The following is a 22,786-nucleotide window of genomic DNA, read 5'->3' as shown; positions in this document are numbered from 1 at the left end:
TAGATGAAAATATACTACGTTTTAAGTACTTTAAGAATAGAATTGCTATGATAAATAGTTTATGACACTGGGTATTCTTTAAAGAATAGCTTAGAGGTAAAAATGTATCTTAATTGCATAAAAAATTACAAATCATCTATAAATTTATTAAAAAACTAATTTGATATGTTAATATTTAAAAAATAATTTATAGATTTTGGATGAATATTTATAAATAATAATATTTAAATTATTAAATATCAAAATATTTAATATTTTAATAAAAGTTAAGAAATATTATTTTAACAATATTTTAGAGTGCTTATCACTTTTGAAGAGTTTAGGGATAAATTAATACAAAAAAAATAATCACAGTCATATTTGTTATTGAGTGTGGGCCTCAAATACATGTCATGTTAATAAAAATGATAAAATTAATGTGTGACTAATAAAAAATTTTTTGTTCCTAAAAAATTGGTTTAGGAGAAAAATTATCCCATTTATGAATAAAAATAAACTTTAACTCTTAGTAGATTCTTTGTTATATCTTACAGGGTAATATCTTTAATGAAGCTCTATTATATGTGTGTGTTGCCAGCTCTATTATATTTGAAGGATAAAAAATACGCTGTAAAAAAAAATGGATGAAAAATATTTTTTTAAAAACAGAAAAAAAAGGTTCGGGTAATAAAAGAGAAAAAGAAAAAGGAAAATATACATACTAAGGTCGGCTTAAATCTTAATTTAAATATTTTCTAATTTTTTATATAATTATTTTTTAAAAATAAAATAAAAAATATCTAGGATTTTAAAAAATGGAAAATATTCAAAATTATTCTAATTCTTTTATATTTTTTAAATAGAAACATATTAGAAATATTTTCATTTTATTTTGTAAAGCACACTACCTTTTTTTTTTTTTTTTTATAGTACAAGAAGTAGGCTTTGCAGTGATCATCTTATCAAGAGCAAATGGTGTACCTCACTCAACTAAATTTGTACATATATATTCAACCATTAATTTAAATGATGAGAAAAAACATACTACTAGCAAATGTAAGAAGGACATTCAACCAAAAACATACCATTTAGCGAAGTACTTTTGATTGTTTTAAATTATTTTCTACTATAGTAAATCACTATCATAGGTTATTATTATTAACTACGAGCAATCATCCCTATTAATTAATTTTTTAATTTTAAAATTATTTTTAAATTAATATAATCAAACAGAGTTTTATTATGCTTTGTTTTGAAATACAATATTTTAAAATTAATTTATAAAATAGTTTTAAAAACAAAAAATAGAACAATACCATACAGGCATAGACGACACGATACACGGGCTAACGCAAGAAAAGATTGTGTACACTTGGGGCCTCATTTATTGCAGCCCAAATCGAAAACGCACAACCCTTTGTGAGTCTGTTCCAGGAAAAAGAAACAAGAGCGGCCAAGCGTGTCTGAGGCGATAGTCAAGAGAGATTCGTTTCTCAGCATCGCGACTCGCGGAGAACGAAGGAAGCGAAGAAAGCTGAACAAGTTGCGAGAGAAGAAGGAAAGCTAACGCTGCTTCTCCTCCAATGGCAGATAACAGTGGAACCATTCCTCCGCCATACGACCTCAATGCCAAATGGGATGCTTGCCTTGATCTCACCATTCGCCGTTTTGTCTATTCTTCATTAAGCGGTGCATTTGGTGGTCTCCTTTTTTTCAGTCAGTTCCTCTCCTTATCTCTGACTTGATTCTTCTTCTTCTTGTTTTTTTTCCCCTTCATTTTCTTTCGGGTAATCTGTTGTGAAGATTAACCAGAACCCATTGTTATTGGTTATTCTGAACCCGCCTGTGGCTGTCGGATCGGTCTAATCGAAATTAACCATGTTTCGCGATTTTGGCAGATGAGTTCGGGTGTACTTAGGCGATGAAATGTGGCGGCTTTATATTTGAAATTTGCCTTCTCTCCTAATTACTGTTAGGTTATTTTCCTTCTGAATTGTCAATGTGCTTTCTCTTACATTTCAAGTAGGATTTTGGACTTTGTTTTCTTTGCTTTTTGGAGTGTTATTTTCGTTGTTTTAGTTTCATTTCGTTCAGTTGTAAAGCTAGCTGGTAGAAGCTGAGAAGAAAACAGTAACTTGGTTCTTTAATGCCTCCCTTAATGATTATTAAGCATGATTATCTTGTGTGAAAGTATTAATTTTTTTAATTTTTCGTGACATGAAAATTGAAAGTACATACACAAATACAAAATGATTAGTAGGTATCTTTGTGTCATGCATTTTGTGTGTGTGTGTGTGATAAGTTCAATAGTTTGTGAAAGAATAATAACTGAAAGAAGTTTATGTTTGGTCTGGCTTGAAGGTGGTGAAAAACTGCACATCATGAATAAAGGAAAGACATGTCAGATAGGAAGGTAGTTCATGTGTGCTATCATATTCGGAACATGTACCCCAGCATTCGAAGATGATGAAATTTCTTCCATGAAAGTTATTATCTTATATAATGACGCAACTGTGGTGCCATTAGTTAGCAGTATTTTGTACATGGCGATGTATTTTTTTGGTGAAACTGATACTAGAACACAAAAATGGGGACTATGCTGATGCTACAGAGAAACCTGGACTAAATCAAAACCTGCAATGAAACATACAGAATAGATTAGGATTTTGGTTCTGCTGTTTTTTTGTTAACTCTTCTCATCCTAATTAGCTAGTTAGCATTGTTTGTTGAGTGTAATGCAAGATAATGCAAGCAAGCTGCCATATCTCTCCATAGACACATGCACACCCGCAAAAATGTAAGAAGATTTGAATAAATTAAAGAGCAAAAATTTCCACCAGCATCCCTCTTCAATATCAACAATCAAATTTTACCCTTATCAAAAATAATCACCTGTACAGCCATGTTAGGGATTATTGGCTTTCTATGATAAGGGATTAGATGGGCATGCATGCAGAATATAACCATCCCTAATTGATGCATGTTGCTGCCTCTTAAACTATAAAAGCATGGGTCTATTTATCATAAAATATTTTTCTTGATAGTGATTCAAATTGATCTTTATGTTATGATAATTTCCAAGGCTCTTAATGTTTTAAAATAATTTTCTTTCTAGCAAAATGAGCCAATTTTGCATGGGTTACAACTGAAGGCATGGTTGCACTGGATTGACCACAACAAACTATGGAAATTGATTTCATCTGTTTTCTCTAATCATTGGACCAGGGAGTCCAGTGACACGTTGGGCTTCAGTAGCTTTTGGTGCTGGAGTGGGAATTGGATCTGCATACACAGAGTGTTCTCGTCTATTTGATGGATCATCAACAACATCAGCATCACCTAAGATATCAGCGACTCCTACACAGGTAGGATTTTTCTGTTTTTTTGTAATTATCTGTTTCTGAGTGTGCTTTGGCGAACTTATTTAAAAATTCAGCAGCAGTGACCATTTTGACATTTTTTTGTAAAATTGTGGATTTGATGTTTCTTCTTATCTCCTGTCTTTTCCTTTTGTCAGTGCTAGTAATTGTACAATGTTGACTGTTTATTCAATGTTGCATCTTTGGAAGATATTCCTAAAAAATGTTATATGAGAAGCCTAATTCCAGCAGCTCACATAATTTTCAGATGTTTTTAGAAATTTGTAAGATTGCTTTAACTTCAAATTCTAGCATTTAGCATTGATGGCTGATAAAACTAGTAGTAGAGCTTTGTGGTGAAAGAAAGTTATGGGTAAATGATGTCCATGAAAATTCTTAGTTGGCATGTTGGAGGGTTTGTTAGCCAGAGGAAAGGGAAGGCAATAAAAAGGTTATTTAGAGATCAGAGAATGGATTGTTGGGGATTTTGATTATGTGAGAAAAAGTGCTTTAGAGATCAGAGAATGGATTGTTCTTCGGTAAAATCTGTAGGATTCTAGATTTAAGGGTTAGGAGCTTTTCAATGGTATTCTGGTTATTTGGGACATAATAGTGGTTACTAGGATAGATTCTCAATTTTAGTCTTGCATGTTATTAAGTGTATGAGTTTGAATATTTTATGAGGAAAAAATGCTTGACATTGTGGATAATTTTCCGATCAAATTTATTTGGGATTCTAGATTTAAGGATTTGGAGTGTTTTCCTTCCTAGTGGGGGCCTGATTCCATGATTCTATTCCTGGTATTCAATTTCAGTCTTGCTTGCTATCAAGGGTAAGGGCATTGTGTGATTTACATATTTTTATCAGCCAACTTGCGTTAAGACTGCGTTCTTTGCATAGCAAGGGGTTGAGATTTTTTATGGGTTATATGCTTGCTCCTTGATGTATGGAGGGAACTTTAATATGGTTGGGTTTCAAAATGAGAGACTAAGGGTTAGTTAAGTTCTGTAGAAACATGTTGGACAAGCACTGCCTCTATCTAAGCACATCACTCCCAGCTCTTGCCACTTGGACATTTGCGTCATAACCCAAGGAAATATTATGGAGGAAGGTTGTTAAAAGGGAGAAATTGCCTATGACACTACACCTTGTCAAAAGGAAGCATAATAATGCACAAAATGCCACATGAGAAGACACACCATGCCAGTAGCAGCTCCATCATTATCCACAATAACTGCTAAAGTTGCCAGAAATTATGAAATCATTATGGACAGAGGCCTTCCACCCAAAAAATAAAAATAAAAATTCAAGAGGTTGTAATTGATACAAGAAAGTGGTTATAGTGGATGTAGTTAGTTAATCAAGAAATAGAGCTGGTTTGATGAGATGAAGTTAGTGGAGAATAACTAATTGATCTAGTTTTTGATAGCCTATGTATGAAAATGTTGCAATAAGGATAGATTGATGAATTTGTGATAGCTTTTTACATTTCTTTGTATGTTTGGTATCACAGATGTTACAACAATAGCAACAACATGCTTTATCCCATTAGGCAGGACTGGCTATATAGATTACATGATATCATTGTGCTCTATTAACAATCAATCCTTTAGGTATATTGTTAACAAAAAAGTCTCATTTAACAACTCTCTTGAGTGTTCTCTTTGCTCTTCCTCTACCCTCTTTACAAGGATCAAGATTATTTATTCCACTTTTTTCACCGATGCCTCCCACGTCTTTCTTTGTAAATGTTGGAACCATCTCAAACAATTTTTTACTATTTTCTCCTCAATTTTGTATCTTATGTGTAGTATTCCCATCAATTTCACCATCAATTTGAATAATTGCTTCCAAACATCCAAATTTTTCCCAAATATCCCGAATATCATAGATGTTAGAATAGTATTATATTGTGATGATGAAAATGGAAAATGTAGTGAGTTCTGATTTACATGAGCTTCTCTTAATTATATTAATGGTTCATGGCAATGCTATTGTGAATAATAACTACCGAATAACTGCAGAATAATATCACTTAGCTATTACATAAAAATATAGCCTAATCTACTTAATACGGCAATCATATTTACTATCAATCACAATAATCAACATAACCAATCTTAGTCAACACTCCCCTTAAACTGGAAAATATATGTCATATGTGCCAAACTTCTTGTAAGTGTGGGAAATGTGGGGTGCTCTTAATACTTTTATGTTAGCATTATCTTTCTTATCCTTGGAGTTGATATGGCTTGTGATGATGGTTTCAGATAGGATGTTCGCTGTAATTATATTTAGAGGGTTTGGGAGGAAAAAGGAAGCTGGTGGTGATAGAGTTGAACCCTTGGTCCTCCATGGCATTTACTCACTATAGCAGCTCTTTCAACTCATTCTTCTATTTGGGATAGGTCAAAAAAAATATTCCATTAAATCTAAAATCCAGAGAAAATATTTTAAATGTTTAAGTTGAATTGATTATGAACATAAAAAATGTTCAGATCAGATTAAAATACAAGGGATTTTGTCATATAACAGATAAAAAAAGAAAATAGCAATTTATACACTGGCTCTTTATCTCCCATCGTTCCAAATGAAACCATTTGGAAATCAAAAGCTCCCTCTTAGATCAAGTCATTTATTTAGTCTGCAGGATTAATACCAATATATTTCAAAGTTTGCGGCCATAAAACGGCCTTTCTATCACATTTGCACCAGAAGTTTAAATAATTCAGAATCAGCTGTGCACCTTTTTATGCCGTCAAGCTTTTTTTTCCCTTTTTTATTTTTGTAGTGAAGCTTCTAGGGAAAGTGGATATATTCTTGTTCACTGATGCCTGTACTTCTGATAAGATTTAGAGGGCTTGCGAGGAAACAGGAGGCTTATGTCATGATGTTTTTGGCTGGAGCAGAATGATAGTATTATTCAAGGATTTTTTTTCTGTCTCCGGAGATGAAAGTCTTCATGGAACAAAGTATTTTTATTGATCGTATGCTTTGCATTGTATTGCATAGGAGAAGAATAAATAAACAACTGGAGCAAGAAGGGGAAACACTGGTCATTCTCCAAGAAAGGAAGGAAACACGACCAAATCAGTTAGTTTGGACAATAAATGTCCAACGACTAGAAAATAAAGAAAGGAAAATATGGAAAGAAAATTCTGGGGAGCTCTAGTATGCCTTTGCTATAAATCTGGGAACCTTGCAGGAACAACAGAACCCGTTCCTGGAAATCAGGGATTATAGAGGAAAGTAATTGCTCTCCTTGATCTAGTTCACCCTCATAAATTCTTATTAATGACACTATCAGCGTCCAAAACCCTTGCTATCAACGCATATTAATGACGACTTCCGGATCTGGAAATGTTCCGCATCTGGATGTCCTCATTTTTCTCCCAAGAAAATTCCGTTTACTTACAAAGAGATATGTGAAAGAATAGTGTTCTTGTCTTGAATGTACAGTTCTGCTTAAGTTTTATTCAAAAGGATTGCTATCTTGCTTTTTCAACAAGATTGACCGCTATACTTCATTTTTACGTGATTAATTTCTTGTATATGAAGCCTTATCTTTTTCGAGTCTGCTTCTGGATCGTGTCATATTCTTGTCTTTTGTGTTTCTTTTTTTAACTTTATGAAAATTTCTTCCTTTATCAGAAAGTGAAAAAGTTTGGGTGCAGTAGGAAGGTTCATGGTGAAAGTGATTGGCTCTGTTTTGTCATCTTAAATATTAGAGATAGAATAATACCCTGTGGGCTTTTGCTTAATTTTAACTCTTTCGGAAAGAAGTTTTTTTGGGTAAAATAATTTAGCAGTTTGTGCCTGGTTTAATTATTCCATTTGTGCTTCTCTCAATATTATTGTTTTTGGCAATTATTTTTAAAAATTTATTTTCTTTGTCAAATTACTAAAAGAATACAAATAGATAGAGTATTAATTAAAGATAATTTTTTTATCAAATTTTTAAATTATAATATAATAAAAACGTCAGAGTCAACTTTTAAAAGAATTTTAATCCAAATAAACATATTATATACAATGGCTTCTCTGTTTTGTTTGATAGAGCTAGGTTACATAAATAAGATACTCCAAAGCTTTATTCTACCTCTAGGAGTCGGCAAAAAACTAGGGTAAATCTTTTTCATAATTCTAGATCTTATCTAAAACAGAAGCACTTACCAAATAAATATTACTTTTATTCTCAGTAATTTTGTCCTCTTTTCTATGACATCCTCTAGTCTCCACTTTGAAACTTCTTAGCTATTGTTTGCTGATAACTGGGGATGTGTCACGAGTAATTTTGTAGTAATTGTTCCTTTTTCTTCCCCTTCGGGTTCATTAAACGTGCGAAAAGGTATTTGCCCATGCCTTGAAGTGGAAGACCGCTAGTTCATTATGGTCGTCCTAAGTGTATTTGCGGTACACTTCAAAGCTGAAGGTTCAATTTGGAATACTAGGAACAAAACAACGAAATTCTTCTGGATCTAGTGATTTATGTTCTTATTTAAGGTTGATCAAGTTGGTGTATCCATTGCCTTGTCGTGACATAAATTTGTAAAGTTATGTTTATTGTCAATGTTTTAGGTATTTCAATTGTGCTTGTGCATGCTTTTCCTCCTCGCAAGTTATTTTGTTTATTGCTTCTATGTTCTCAACCGTACAAGATGTGGTTGTTTTTGCTATATTAGAGTGAAATAGAGCAGCCAATGAGCTTATAGTCTAGTGGCATCTAAGCTGCCACCTGGGTTCAATCCTACCTGCAACTTTAGGCCGTTAATGCCTACCCATTAGTTCAAAAGAGAGAGTGAGATAGAGCAAGAATTTTTGTTAACATTTAATAAAAGGCTAGATTTCATTTCATTTTTTTAAATCAGGCTAGGGACTTGGATTCAGTGACTGGCATAAGTCCACTCACTTAATGAGTGTCTTAATTATAATTATTAAATTTTATTAATACTTGAAAATTATGAAGATATATTTTCCTTCAAAAATTCAAAACAATTCTCACTCCTCATCCCCTCTAAAAATTTGACATTTGGTATCTTTTGAATATTATATCAATTTTTGATTGTCGTTTAATCAAATCAAATGGTTATTATCATATTATATGAGACAATCATTGAGTGAGCAGGCTTAAACTACTCACTGGATTTTCTTATTGTTTAGCTTGGTTGTTTATCTTGCAGCAAACATTTATTGATGAATAGGTTCAGGAATTTATTTTGTTTTTTGTTTCTAGGATGTGCAGGACTCTTGAATAATTGCTTTGATGTTGGATCCTCGTTTCCTAGCTGTTGAAACAGAATTTTCTGGAGATTGATGGTGGTGGGTTTACCCCAATTTGTAATATGTAGTTCTTTCATGATTTCATAAATGAAAACCTGACGTCATACTCACAAGCATACGTGAAAGGGGATGTAAACATTGTCATTCACAAACCTTGATTTTTTTTTTTCCCAAATTTTTGGTGCTCTGCTTTATTGAACGTGTCCGTTTCTCAAGATATTTATTAATAATGTTGAAAAAAAAAGATATTTCTTAAAAATTTTAGTTCTGCTGCAAAATTAATTTATCGGCCAGCAACTTCATTCTTTTTTTCCCCCAGTATCTTTTTATCAAAATAATGAAATAAAGTCCTAGTATATTATGCCAGCAAAAGTGATGGTGAACTTTCCCGTGGTGGGGATGAAATTTCATTCAAATTCTGTGTGTTTTTTGAAGACTAGCATTTGACCCCATACAAGATGGTATATGAAGAAGTATTACTCCGTCTGTTTCTTTTTACAGAGTGACATTTAGAAGGTGTTGGCGTTTTTATTTACTTGCCAATTTGCAGAATCTATGGAGTATTTACTATTTTTATTTGAAAGATGGGTCCTGAAAATAGTGCATGAAAAGAGTAAAGAATAAGGGCTAATTTTGGGTTAAAATTTAAATGGCAAAATTATTTAAGAATTTTTTCATCATATTTAGTATTTTTAAGTCAATAAAGATGCATGAGTTTCTATTAACTCTTTTCAATGAGCATCTTTCTTTGAGTCATTAAGATAGCTTAATGCTCCTTTACGTGGATTCAAGATGTTGGGTTATACAGCAAAAATACTTAAAAATTTTTTCTCTAGAAGCAAAATTATCTAGATTCAAAGATATTAGAAATTAACGGGGAAAAAAATTTGAGTATATTTGCATCTTATGTTTACTTTGCTTTGCCTTTTTTTTTTTTTTTAAGTAATGTTAATGGGTGCCAGGCAAATTTAATTGGATGTGAAAGGATGCTTTCACTAAAAGATGTTCATGAATATTTATATATTATTGTTGATTTAAGGATATTGGAGACTACCGGCAAAAAATATTTTATGATGGAAAGGTAATTAGAAGTCTTAACTTGACCTAATTTATTTAATAAATATGTTAAATTAGGTTTGAAATAAGTCAAGTTGTAGGCTCTTAATAAAAACTTGATCTACTTTCACTCTTAGTTTTAGTAAGATAATTAAAAATGTCTTATAATAAAAATTAAGCAATTGGGGCTTTACCTACTTCAATCTTGCCCCTACTTTCTGATGTGGGGTTTCTCCTTTTTCCTCCTCTCCTTTTTGCCCTCCATTTTCTCATGCTCACAATTGAATCATTGTCACTTCAGTCTACTTGTACAATTGGAGTAACTATTTTGTTTGATTGAAAATGTGATTTATATATAACAAAAGATTACAGACTCAAAATACATTCAATAGATCACTTCTCTCCCTCTCCCTGGTTAAATGAAAGAGGATGATTAAAGAAATGATCCTTTGAGATTAAAGTCTGAGCAAACTTAGCAAGAGTATCAACATGTTTAACAAAATCTCTTGGCAAACAGTTAATGCTGACAAGCCAATCTCTACCTAAAAATTAAAGTGACTTCCAAAAACTGTTTTCATCAAGGAGAATTTTTACGCTTATCAAAATTTTAAATCAGTTGTGGTTCCTCTTGGAGTAAAATCAGTTTGGATAAAAGTTATTAAAATAATACACATACACATTTTGATAGAAAGCAATATGTAAATATTTTATAAGCAAATATTTATACACACACTTATTTTAATATTTTTATTCATAAATAATTAATAATTTTAATTTAAATAGTTTGGAAAAATATAATAACATTTATTTTTACACATAATGCCATGTTTATTTAAATAAAAAAAATTCAAATGGTCATTTGCTGTAATTTTTAGGTTCCTTTTGGTAATTTTAAAGGACTTTTTGTTAAGTAATAGTTAAAATTAACTTTTATTAAGACAAGGATCATATTATTACATTTTCAAAAGTTAAAAACAAATATTACACAAAAATGAGTTTAAAATCTAAATAATTTTGGACCGATAGTTTAGGAATCAATTAGCTCATTGACCTAAGTTCAAAAGCCATTTGAGAGTAAATTGTCCAGGCAATAGAATAGACACATTGGATGGGAATTGGTGCTATGGAGAGTCAGATAAAAATGACACTACAAAATATATGTCATTACATTTTTTCAAACTATTTAAACTAAAATTTTATTACAGTGTTTTAAACTAAAAATACTACATATGTATGTATATGTGTGTGTATATATACTCTCTCTGATATTATTTACAAGTTATTTTTAAAATTTTTCATCAGAATAAAAAAAAAAGCCTTAAACCTCCTTGTCTTAAAATTTAATAAATTTTTACCTTTACCCTCTAATAAGGACAAAAAAAACTATTTTAGTAATTTTTTTCTAGCAATTAATAAGGGCAGCGAGCTAAAGTTGAACATAAAAAGTAATAAAGCACCTTGTAAATAAAATCAAAATTAATCTCGTCTCCATTTCCTGTAAACGTAAATAGAACCAGTGAGGAGTATATATTTGTTTATAAAGTATTTAAATATTTGTTTATATCAAAATATGTGCGTGCATGTGTGTGTGTGTATTATTTTAATAATTTTTACCCAATTTTTGTTTACTCAAACAGTGATGTCAACTTATTTAAAATTTTTAAAAGCCTAAAAATTGTCTCTTCATAAAACCATGTTTTTCAAAGTCACACTCTGATCATACGATCAGCTTAGAGTGACAATGGTTCAACGGTGATGATAAGGAAATGAAGGATAAAAGGAGAGGAGAAAAATGAAGAGAGCCACACCACCTTCTTCCAGACCAGCCTTCACGGGCACGTGCGTTTCTTCCTAAATCTATCCTTGGAAGGTAAGGGGCTTTAGTTTTTAAAGCATTTAGGTATAAATTAAATGGTTGTATTTTTGAAAAATTGTCATTAATGTTAGATATATAAGAAAATTTAGAGAGCCTTCTCTTGGTCCTAACTATGACAAACCAACTATCTATCCATGTCAACCTCATTAAAAGGTTTGCTTCATGCCCTTCATTAAATGTTAATTGACTTTATAAGTGCCATTAAATATTTGGTAAATGTTCAAAATTAATTTCAGCATTTTTGAAAAAAGAAAACATTTTCACGTACTTGTGAAGGGTAATTGATTTCAACTAATTTTTTTCAATGGATAATGAAATATCCTAAAAGATTTAATAAATAACAGTTAAGTTTCTACAATGTTTTTTTTTTGGAAAAATAAGTTACAGATATTAATTTATACAATTGCAAACATGAATTCAAATTACAATATGAGAATTACATATAAAATTTGAATGTCTTGTATACAATTGTGTAAATCAATTTTATCAACTTATTTTATAAAAAAGTTTATCCAATACTTTACTATCATTAAGTCAATCTTTTAATGTCCTAATCTAAAATGGGTACTATATTTAGGATTATTTAAAATGGTCATATATTAAATTGGACGGAGTAATAAATATATACCATAGTTGAAGTTGAGTGATGACATCTAAGTTGAATAATACAGGACGGCTAACAATCCCAAACGTGAGAAGCATAGCTTGAATTGAAATATAAAACATAACCCACGATAAAAGAAGGAAAAATAATAATAAAATTCTTTTAAATTATATAAATAATAATATAATCCTTTAAAATTTTATAATTTCACTAAAGTTTTTAAAAATTTCTGTGTTAATAAATTTTAAACTGAAAAAATTATTTTACCATTATTCAAATAATAAGCCTTAATCACAACTTTTGTTTGAAGAATAACAACTTTTGTTGTTGAAAACAAAAGTTTTCAAAATAACAAACCTCATGCACAGTTTTTGTTTAAGGAGTAACAACTTTCATTCAAATAATCATAATAATTAAACAAGAAATTATAATTTATTAATAAGAGTGAAATAATTTTTTCAATTTAAAATTTATTGACACAGAGATTTTTAAGAATTTCAGTAAAATTATAATATTTTGATGGATTATATTATCATTTATATAATTTTAAAAAATTTATTATCATTTTTTCATAAGAAAATATTTATTCAACGTATGGTAAAAGCCATTATAAATGAGTGTGGTGTTTAAGGGACATGAGTCAAACTTGGTGGGATCAATGGTTGAAACTTTCATTATGATATATAACAGGAAAATAATTGTACTGTACATAGATTATTGTGTTAAAACCTATTTGCTCCTAAACTATAACCGCAGGACACCCGATGTTGTAAACTAAACTTTGATACTATCTTTTCCTTAAACATTTAAAATAGTCCAATTTAACTCTCTCAACTAAATTGAGTAGACGTAATCATTGAGTAGTACCCCTCCTGCCCTTTTTATATAAATTATTTCTATCAATTTCATTAATAGTAATACAAAAAATATATAAGGAATAAAAATACATAAAATTTTAAATATATCCTTATACCATAAATTTTTTAAAAAATAATGATATGTTAATTTTTTTTATTAAAAGTAATTTTAAAAATATTTTTTAAATATTATTTATAAAATTGTACCGTAACTTATAAATGAGATCAAATAAACTTTTTAAAATATGATTTATAAATACAACTGAATGGAGTGTATTAGAAAGGGTTGTTGACATTTCTTTTCCTACGTGTAATGCCATGTAAATGTTTGAAACAACACCACCGCAGAGAATGAAAGGTGGGAAATCTCGTTGAAACCCTAATTACATCCAAGCCCTCGTTACTCGACTTGTCATAAGAGAACGAAGAAAGAAGAGAAAATTGTCAAAATGAGAACAAGGGACGCATTCAAGGTTGAAGGACGCACAATGGGGTGCATGTGATTTCTAAACTTGTCGTAGATAAAGCCTGGAGTTTCCATGGAAGTCGAGGTGAGGAATCTCGTATCCCCACAATTCTTCCACAGTGAAGTCACACAAAAGTCCTTGATTCCGTCACGTTGTGTTTTTCTTCGTATGTGTAGATGTACGATAGTGGATCTAGCTGTGGCACCATGTTAATAGTGGTGGACGCAGCACTCGAGGCTGTTGGGGGCAAAATTATTGTTGATAAGACACGATGTATATTTTACCGATAATAAAATTTAAGATAAAAAAATAAAAATATTTATAAAATAATCAGTCATAGCCGGTCAGAATTTTAAAGTGATAAAAAGGATAAAAATATCTATAACGTTACATGAATTGATGTAAAAATAACTAGATCGTTAACTTTAACCTAATATCATTAATTTTTTTCACTGATGTAGACAAAAAATATTCCTAGATGAAATTCTCTGAAAGTTGATCGGTTATTGTATGAATATCATGTGAGAAAATATCATTTTGACTGAATATCAAATTAAATTGCTTGTTTCTTTGTAGCAGCGGCGAAAATCATTTGAATTTTGAATATATCATGAATGCAATTGCTTAAGGTTGTGACAATGTTTTTAAACTAGATGTGCTCAGTCTCGATCTTCAATTTTGAACAATCTATCTCAATATGTTAAATCTCAAGTTTTGTAGACAAGAAAAATGAGTGGAGAGGGAGAAAGAAAGGGGGCGAGATATGTTGTGATGGAAAAAAATTATATGGCATTGATTTTGATGGATTGATCACTATTGCACATACTAAAGTAATATTATAGGTACTTATATAATGATCGATTAACATCCATAAAAATTTATTTAGAAATATTTTTTGTCTACATTGATGAAAAAAATCAACTTTTGCTTAGGTGTTAGCTAAATAATCAACATTTAAGGGATTGGATGAATTGATCACTTTTGTGCCAACTTTAGTAATATTATGGGTATTTTTGCTCCTAGCCTACAACTTCATGAGTATTTTTGCCTCTTTTTTAGTCCACATCAGTAAAGATTGACACATGATATGTACATTCAGTATTTAACGGTATTAGGTCAAAGTTAATGATTTGATTATTTTTGTACCCATTTATATAACGTTATGAATATTTTTGTCTTTTTTGTCACTTTAGGATACTGAATGCCTATGGCTAACTATTTTGTGAGTATTTTTACCCTTTTATCATAAAATTTAATTTATTAGTGTATAAAATCATAAAATAGGTTTTATTACATGTATGTACTTGTGCAAGAATTGAGATTCAAACTCCAACAAATTATTTAAATAATAATAAATCCCCATCACATATAACAATTTGATTTGCTAAAAAATTAAATAACAAATTGAACATATGAAGATCAAAATTATTTTAAACTATACAAATGATTTTAATAAAAATCTAGAATAAAATTGAAAATAAAATAAATTATTCCACTAAAAATATAAGAATAAAAAAGTTTCAAATAAAAGTCTAAAAGAAAATTGTTCATAATAATTAAATTATTCTATCATCTCTATGACTGACTGCGCCAAACTTTTATAATTTTATTGTCAACTTCACTTTTTTAATATTTTAAATCTAAAGTTCTAAATTCAATTATACTCCCTTATCCTCCTAACCAATTTTGCACTCTAACATTTTACTTAAATCTAGGTGATTAACACTTTTTCTCACTCTTTTTTCGTCTTTCCCTATTTTTCACACTCAATTAGTGAGTTCAAAACTACATATTAATGGGGACAAATTAAAACCCAATTTATATTCATATGAGATATCACAAAATTGCCCCCCTCAAATATATGTGCGTCCGCCACTGATGTTGACCCACAGGTGGTGATTTTGGAGTATGTTACGAAAATAGAAGCTGTTATGAAATGGTTCAGGAACATAAGGAGAGATTTGCTAAAGAAGAAGCAAATCAGAGTATAGAAAGCTGGGCAAGGAATGAAAGTGAGGGAGAAGCATTCTGCTCATTAGATTGATGAGCATGGCATGCTCATTAGATTGATGAGCATGGCATGCTCATCACCCCCAAGGGGTGATCTTGGTCCTTCATTTTATCCCAAAATAATATCTGCCATTGATTTTAAATTAATTTTTAAATATTTTAAATATTATATTTGTGAAAATAAAAATTATAAAAATTTTTAATGTTAAACCTGGACTGCTTTTGGTGCTCATTATGTGAAGAGCACTATCATACACATCACTTCTAACAAAATCTAGACAATTTAGATTTTAATTTTATATTTATCAAAATAAAAATGCACAAAAAAGATTAATTTTTTTAATAAATCTGTTGACTTATTAGTACAAATTTAATCTGAATAATCTAATTTAATATAAATTTTTTTACGCCTTTTCTAAATGGACCATACAAATATAGTCTCCATAGTCCATATATAGTCTAGATAATCCATTTTGATATTAAAATTTTTTATAATTTTTATAAATTGACTATTTAGATATATTTTAGACACTCAAGATTTTTTTATAATTTTTATTTTCACAAATATACTATTTAAAATATTTAAAAATTAATTTAAAATTAATGGCAAAAATTATTTTGGGATAAAATGAAGGGCCAAGATCACCTTGGGGGTGATGAGCATGGAATGTGGATCCACGAAAGTGAGGGAGAAGAGTAGGATGGTGGGGATCAGACATTAGAAGGGGACGGAAGCGACGCAGAAGACGATGATTGTGTGGGGATAAGACATTAGAGGGGGATGGATGTGAGGGAGAAGACAATGTTGACGTAGAAGAGGGTGGGATCCAAATTACAAATCTTGACGAAGAGGTGATAGAAGTAGACAAGTGGTTGCTTGATTCCTTCATTCACTAGGATCGATTAGGAGTCAAGTGAATCAGTTGATGCGGATTATGATAGTTGGCTGTGTCGGGCACACAATGAGATTGAGCAAGTTTGTGGAGAGTCAATTCATGATTCTGATGTAGTTGGGCATGACACTGGGATTGGTCACGATGATGCACACAAAAGTTTGTACACAATGCAAATGTACAGACCAAATGTAGTAAATTGAATCAAGGTCATCCTACAAGAAACTAAAGTAAAACTAAAGTAAAAGGGATTGGGCAAAAATGAAATTCATTTTCATCTTAGTTAAGTTAACCAATAAAAGAGTGAATTTAACACACTAAAAGTTAAATTTAAATAAAAGCAATAAAAATGACTCTACAATAAGATAAGCAATCAAGGTACATCCTAAGAATTCTAGTCCCCTTTTATATGTTACAATTTAATTTCTCCTATTTATCAAGTTCAATTTCAATTTTAAAATCAAAGCTCTAATTTAGATTTAAATGTCTTTCAATTATAAAAACTTGTAATCTAACTAATCCTATGATGTCTCATGCAAATCAATATTCAATTACGCACATGCCTTACAAAGATTACTTAAGGCTCTTGAATATATGTCTATATTTAAGTGCAAATTAAATAAATTCTAATCCTAAGTTTCTTAATTAATGATCTAAACACAATTTCCTTCTTTCAAAGGCAAATTTCAAAACCCAAATACATGCTAGAGATGGCCGTCCAACAGTATGAGAATAATAAATTCATATTAAGCACCAAAATATCCATTAACCATCAATAATCAAGAAAAAATATGGCTATAAAGCAAAAAGATACATAAAATCCTTAAGGTTTAAACAAAATCAGCCACGCATATATATCTCTAACTGTATAGAAAAATTTAAAATCAACACAAGAATGAAAGGCATACAGTACAAGAGAAGAGTTTTCACAAAATATACTCAAAAATTGCTCAAATCGCTCTCCACTCTTAATAACGACTCTAAGACCTTGGTTGAAACTCCCAAATCACCTCTCTAACCTCAAAACCTGTCCAAAATGTTCAAAACGTCAAAACCCTAGCCTCCAACAAATTAAAACCAAGAAAAAATGATGTTGAGTTTTGATGTCTTGTAAGATTAGGAAACTACACCCAATTGGGGTGAAGTGAGCATTTAGCAAATTTTTGACTAAATAGAAACTTTTACAAAGTTTAACATAAATGAAGGTGCAACAAGAAGTTTAACAAAATAAATTTATGCAAATTTTGAATACTTTTGTTGCAAAGTGTTTGAAAATAACTTATAAATCTTTTCTTTTCATGAAAACAGTTTTTGAAAGCTACTCTAATTATAAGGTCAGATTAAAGTGACAATGATTCAATAAATAGAGGGAAAAAAGTGAAAAGAGAGAAGACGAGAGACCCATGCCCCTCCTTTCCTTCCTACTTCCACCTCCACTTTTGTTGTAAGATTTTTTTTTTTTTTTCATGTCATCTTCAAAAACGATCCATGACTTTCCAATCTTCCTTAAAGAGTAAGGGGGCTTAGTTTTTAGGGGGAGTCACATTAAGATCTTTAAAAGGATAGATTATTATACTTTGGATTTGAAAAATTTTGATATTACACTATAGGCCTAAGGGCCCTTGTTGCAATTTTTCTTAAGACCAAAAGTATAATTTTATCCTTATGATTGGACAACACAACTTGGGCAACAATGTACAACTTAATGTCTACTGTACACAACATAATATTCATATATTTTCAACTAAAAGTCTATGTAATGTCCACTTTGATATTATCAAAATTTACCACACAATCACAACAAACGATTATAATTAGGAGCAAGGATTTGCTCCTAATCTCACATTATTTATATAAGGGTTAAAACTAATAATTTTTTAAAAATAATTGAGGAATATTTGGAATTCCATAAAAACCCTTAAAATTAATAGTTTGAGCTCAAACTTAATGATTTATATAGGCATTGGAAGCATAAAAAAGTTTTGAAAAGTAAATCAATTCAAAACAGGGCCAAAAATATCATTTTTGAGTGTTTTGATCTATGCGCCGCAGCTTGTGGTCCGTGCGCTACAGCATGTGGTACAGAATGCCAAATTTTATCATTGTATCGTGCACCGCGGCATACCTGTCTATAACAGCAATGCTGTCATAATAGCTTTTTTGGATGAACTTCAAACGCGCGCCATTTTCACATCTGATGTCTAATTGGAGTGATTCAAGTGCCCACGCGAAGCTTATTCAATAAGCTAACTAATGGTACAAGTTTCATTTTGATCTGAAACCGTATGAGAATTTTAAACATTCTGATATAAAAGTTAGTTTTTTAAAGAAATTTTCAACCATCCAAGTACCCAAAACTCATAACTAATACCATTAATCTATTGTGAGTCTTGAACCAAGTCCAATGGACCAAAATACACTTGAGTGACCAATCAAACACACAAAAACATACCAAACACAAAATTTAGCCACTCAATGGCCATTTTGCCTAATATGGCCAAAATACCAAATCAACATCATATATGTTATTTGGCCTCTATTGCCACATAATACACTACAAATACATTGTTACCATATAGATAAAACATTCCTTGCACTTGTAGTAGCATTTTAGCCCATCACTATAAAAATTACCACATATTCACTTCATATACAATATTGGGCTAAAATACACAACAACATAGTATGAAACAAGTGCAACCAATCAAAATGATATGCATTCCTAGTTAGCAACATATAATATCATATAACAAGTTTATGTACACCACTCAAACCAAAATCAGGTTTTATAAAGAGTGTAGCAGATATGCTAGCCCCTGCTTGATTCCCTCCCTAGCTCAGTCTCACTGGTAGCACCTGTAAAATGATAGTCTACGGGGTGAGATAAAAATCTCAATAACTAAGATAATCTACATTATTGATTAACAAGCCAAGTTATAAACAAGCATTAAAATAAGTAACATGATCACATCATATAAGATCACCATAAATTTGCATGCATGATCCCTAACCATCCGGTCCTCCAATACTCTCGACCGAACTAGTAGGCTATTTCACAAAACCAAACCACATGTATGGCTCCCAAGCTCACCATCCATGGTAGGACTACTCGGCCAAGGTGTCCTAAACCACCTCTGGACTACTGGTTCCCCCTATTATAAGTAATTGGGGTGTTATTACTCCAACATCGCATCCTACGGATGCTAAGGAGCATAGTCTCCAACTCCGCACCCTTTTGGGTATTAAGGAGAGTAAGTCTCCAACACCGCACCTATATTCAAGCACTAAGGAGAGTAAGTGCTGCACCTAGCGTCCCAAGGTGCCAGTAATGCCATATAAACTTAATCTTCACTATCTCCACTAGAGTGACCTCCCACCATCTACTATGCCACATTTCATTACATATCTCCACTTGAACATGCATAAACAACTTTCTAAATAAATATAACAAAACCTTACCATTTACTTCAAAAATATAAAATTTCAGAAAGCAATACTCCACTCATTTTCTAAAATAGCTAACCTTTAAAGAATTTATGCATATATACTCAACAAATTATAGAAAAGCAACTTGAGAATAACTTATACAAGGTAATAAACAATGCAAATTATCTAGTTACCTTAACCTTTTGTTACTAGAAGGGTTACCCATGGTACTAATTCTCTTCTTGTGTCAAGGTAAGTTTTTCCACACCCAATCTACAATAACAAGTACTATATGTTAATTTTCAATTAACACAAGCACCATTAGCTAATAATAACCTCCCAATTCTCCCACTTCTCACTCAAATTCTCAACAAATAAACTTGTCAAGATTAGAATTTGTTCATATCATCCCTTCAAGTCTCTTTCTAACTCTATCACAATATAAAACTCAATGTCTCAACTTATCACACTTCAACACCCTATGATCAAATTAAGACTTGATCCAAAATTCACCAAACAAGAAAGTAGCTTCCTATTACTACATATCCAAGATCAATAAACCTAAATTAAACCTTTAGAGTCAATAGAAACCTTCAAAACATTGACTCATGGTTTAATCCAATCAGACTAAATTCTTACTCTTCCAAATCCCATGGAAAATGAGATAAAATGGTAGAGGAGAAGGGTAGGAAACTTACCCAAGAGTTTGAAGACTCAAATAATCTTCAAAATCCTTTCAAATTGATACCTTAGTAGTACCTAAAGTTACCCCCTTCGTGCTCTAAGTTTTTCACCCCAAAATCTGTCAATTTTTGATGATTCCTGAAAATTTAAGTTGCCTGCTGTGCCGTGCGCCATGGCACACACCACGCAAGCCGCGGCTCATGATGCAATGAGAAACAACTTGATTTTGCTCCCCCCGATGCCTCCCGACTTGATTCAACTTTCATCCTATCTCAATTTAAAGCCAAATATGATCCAAAAATCCAATTAGCCACCCAAAAATATAATTAAATAAATTAATCATATTTTTAAATAATTTATTCATTTATTAATTCATTTTTTCAGATTTAAAGTTTTAGGATGTTACAGTCTATACGTGTCTAGTTTATTAGTAGACTTAATACAAGTTAGGCAAATAATGTACAACACAATATTTATTATGTACGATATAATGTTTATATATTTTCAATTGAAAGTCCATGTGTATCTAGTTTATCAATGGGCTAGGCTTAATAAAATGTATAAGTTAGATAAACAATGTACAACATAAAATCTCCTATGCACAATACAATCTTCATATATTCTCAAGTGAAAATCCATGCGTGTCTAGTTTATCAGTAGGTTAGGTTTAACAAAATATACAAGTTAGGCAGACAATGTATAACACAATATCCATTATGCACAACACAATCTTCATATATTCTTAAATGAAAGTCCATGCGTGTCTAGTTTATCAGTAAACTAGGCTTAAAAAAATATACAAGTTATGCGGATAATATACAACATAATATCAACTATGCACAATACAATGTTCATATATTCTTAATTGAAAGTTTATACATGTCTAGTTTATTAGTAGACTAGGCTTAACAAAATATACAAATTAAGCAAATAATGTAAAATACAATATCCACTATGCACAATACAATCTTCATATATTCTCAACTAAAAGTTCATGCGTGTCTAGTTTATTAATTAGCCAAGCTTAACAAAAAGTTTTTCAAGTTTATGAACAATAAAAAGTTTGTATATAACATGACAAGGTTCATTTATTAACAATATAATGTCCATTTATTCTATATGGTTTGTGTGATTAAGCTGAACATTTGAAAAAGTTTTTTAAGTTTATAAACAAGAGAAAGTTTGTATATGACATGAAAGTATTCATTTGCTAATGATACAATATCCATATATTTACAATATAAGGTTTGTCGATATGATACACATAAATATTTGCACAAGTTAATTGCAAAGTTTGCATAATATAAACTCCATAAATAACAACATAAATTTCATAAATAATATCTAAACCAAAACATGTATATCTGCTGTAGAAAAATCTGTATCAAAAACAATAAAATGTCCATAAATAACAATTTATTTTCATTAAATGAACGTGAACATGTATATTATGACTGGATAAAAATGATATGGCTTAAACTCTCTTTATATCCTCTTTTGGCAAAATAAAACTGATAATAGATCAACCGAAGCTTATGAAATTTTGACCAAGATGAATGGATGAAGTAAGCTTAAAGACAAAACCTAAGAGCAATAAAAAAAGTTGCTTTTGCAATTGCTAATGCCGCAGGTTAATCCATTCTTTCCACACTATGGTGAATCATTCCAAGAAGATGGTTGGCGTGAGAGGAATGTAATCAATTGAACACCTAATTGTCTTCTCCATAGCCATTTGGATAAAAGTGGATTGCCCACTTTAGCTGTTAAACAAAAATGCTTCAAATGAGAGATAGAAGGAAGAGGGAGGAAGAGAAAGAGAGGGAACAAAGAAGCATAATGAGGAGGAAGATGAATTTGGTTATTGTATCAATGTTGGAAGAGGAAGAGAGAGAAGGAAGAGGGAGGAAGAAGAGAGGAAGAAGAAGAAAGTTGTTGTTCAGCAGTTGGTTATGAGAGGGACAAATTGGTCATTTATCAAAAAATATAATTGCAAATGAGGCCTTTGGATCCTTAGAATAATTTCAGATTCTATTAAACATTGTCTGCAAAATTCTTTCTTTTAAGGGCCCTTAGTGCGATTCTCCCTAGTTTTTAAAACATTTAGGTAAAAATTAAATGGTTGTATTTTTGAAAAAGCATCATTAGTGTCAATCCCTCCCGTCGCTAGATATATAAGAAAATTTAGAGAGCTTTCTCTTGGTCCTAACTATAAAAAACTAACTATTCATGTCAACCTCGTTAAAAAGTTTCCTTCATGCTCTTCATAAATGTTAATTGACTTAATAAGTGTCATC

At 30.9% G+C, this 22,786-nt stretch overlaps 1 protein-coding gene across 3 annotated transcripts; it reads left to right on the top strand.

The window, feature by feature from the left end:
* Positions 1-1,385: 1,385 nt before the first annotated feature.
* LOC129312571 (MICOS complex subunit MIC10) lies at positions 1,386-8,794 on the top strand. Of its 3 annotated transcripts, none has more exons than XM_054955233.1 (3): positions 1,386-1,695; positions 2,341-2,392; positions 3,205-3,343. In XM_054955233.1, the coding sequence occupies exons 1-3, from the start codon at positions 1,563-1,565 to the stop codon at positions 3,290-3,292; spliced, it is 273 nt and encodes a 90-aa protein (XP_054811208.1). In that variant the 5' UTR covers positions 1,386-1,562; the 3' UTR covers positions 3,293-3,343. The 3 variants fall into 3 exon arrangements, with proteins under 3 accessions (XP_054811208.1, XP_054811207.1, XP_054811206.1); XM_054955232.1 differs by lacking the exon at positions 2,341-2,392 and adding an exon at positions 8,582-8,794 and having other exon boundaries at positions 1,393-1,695; positions 3,205-3,344; XM_054955231.1 differs by lacking the exon at positions 2,341-2,392 and adding an exon at positions 8,573-8,794 and having other exon boundaries at positions 1,397-1,695; positions 3,205-3,344.
* The last annotated feature ends 13,992 nt before the right edge of the window (positions 8,795-22,786 follow it).

This window comes from Prosopis cineraria, unplaced genomic scaffold, assembly GCF_029017545.1.
Source record: "Prosopis cineraria cultivar Desert tree isolate PC_DT_omini unplaced genomic scaffold, ASM2901754v1 PC6, whole genome shotgun sequence".
Classification (NCBI taxonomy): Eukaryota; Viridiplantae; Streptophyta; class Magnoliopsida; order Fabales; family Fabaceae; genus Prosopis; species Prosopis cineraria.
This window is presented reverse-complemented; position numbering and strand designations above follow the sequence as displayed.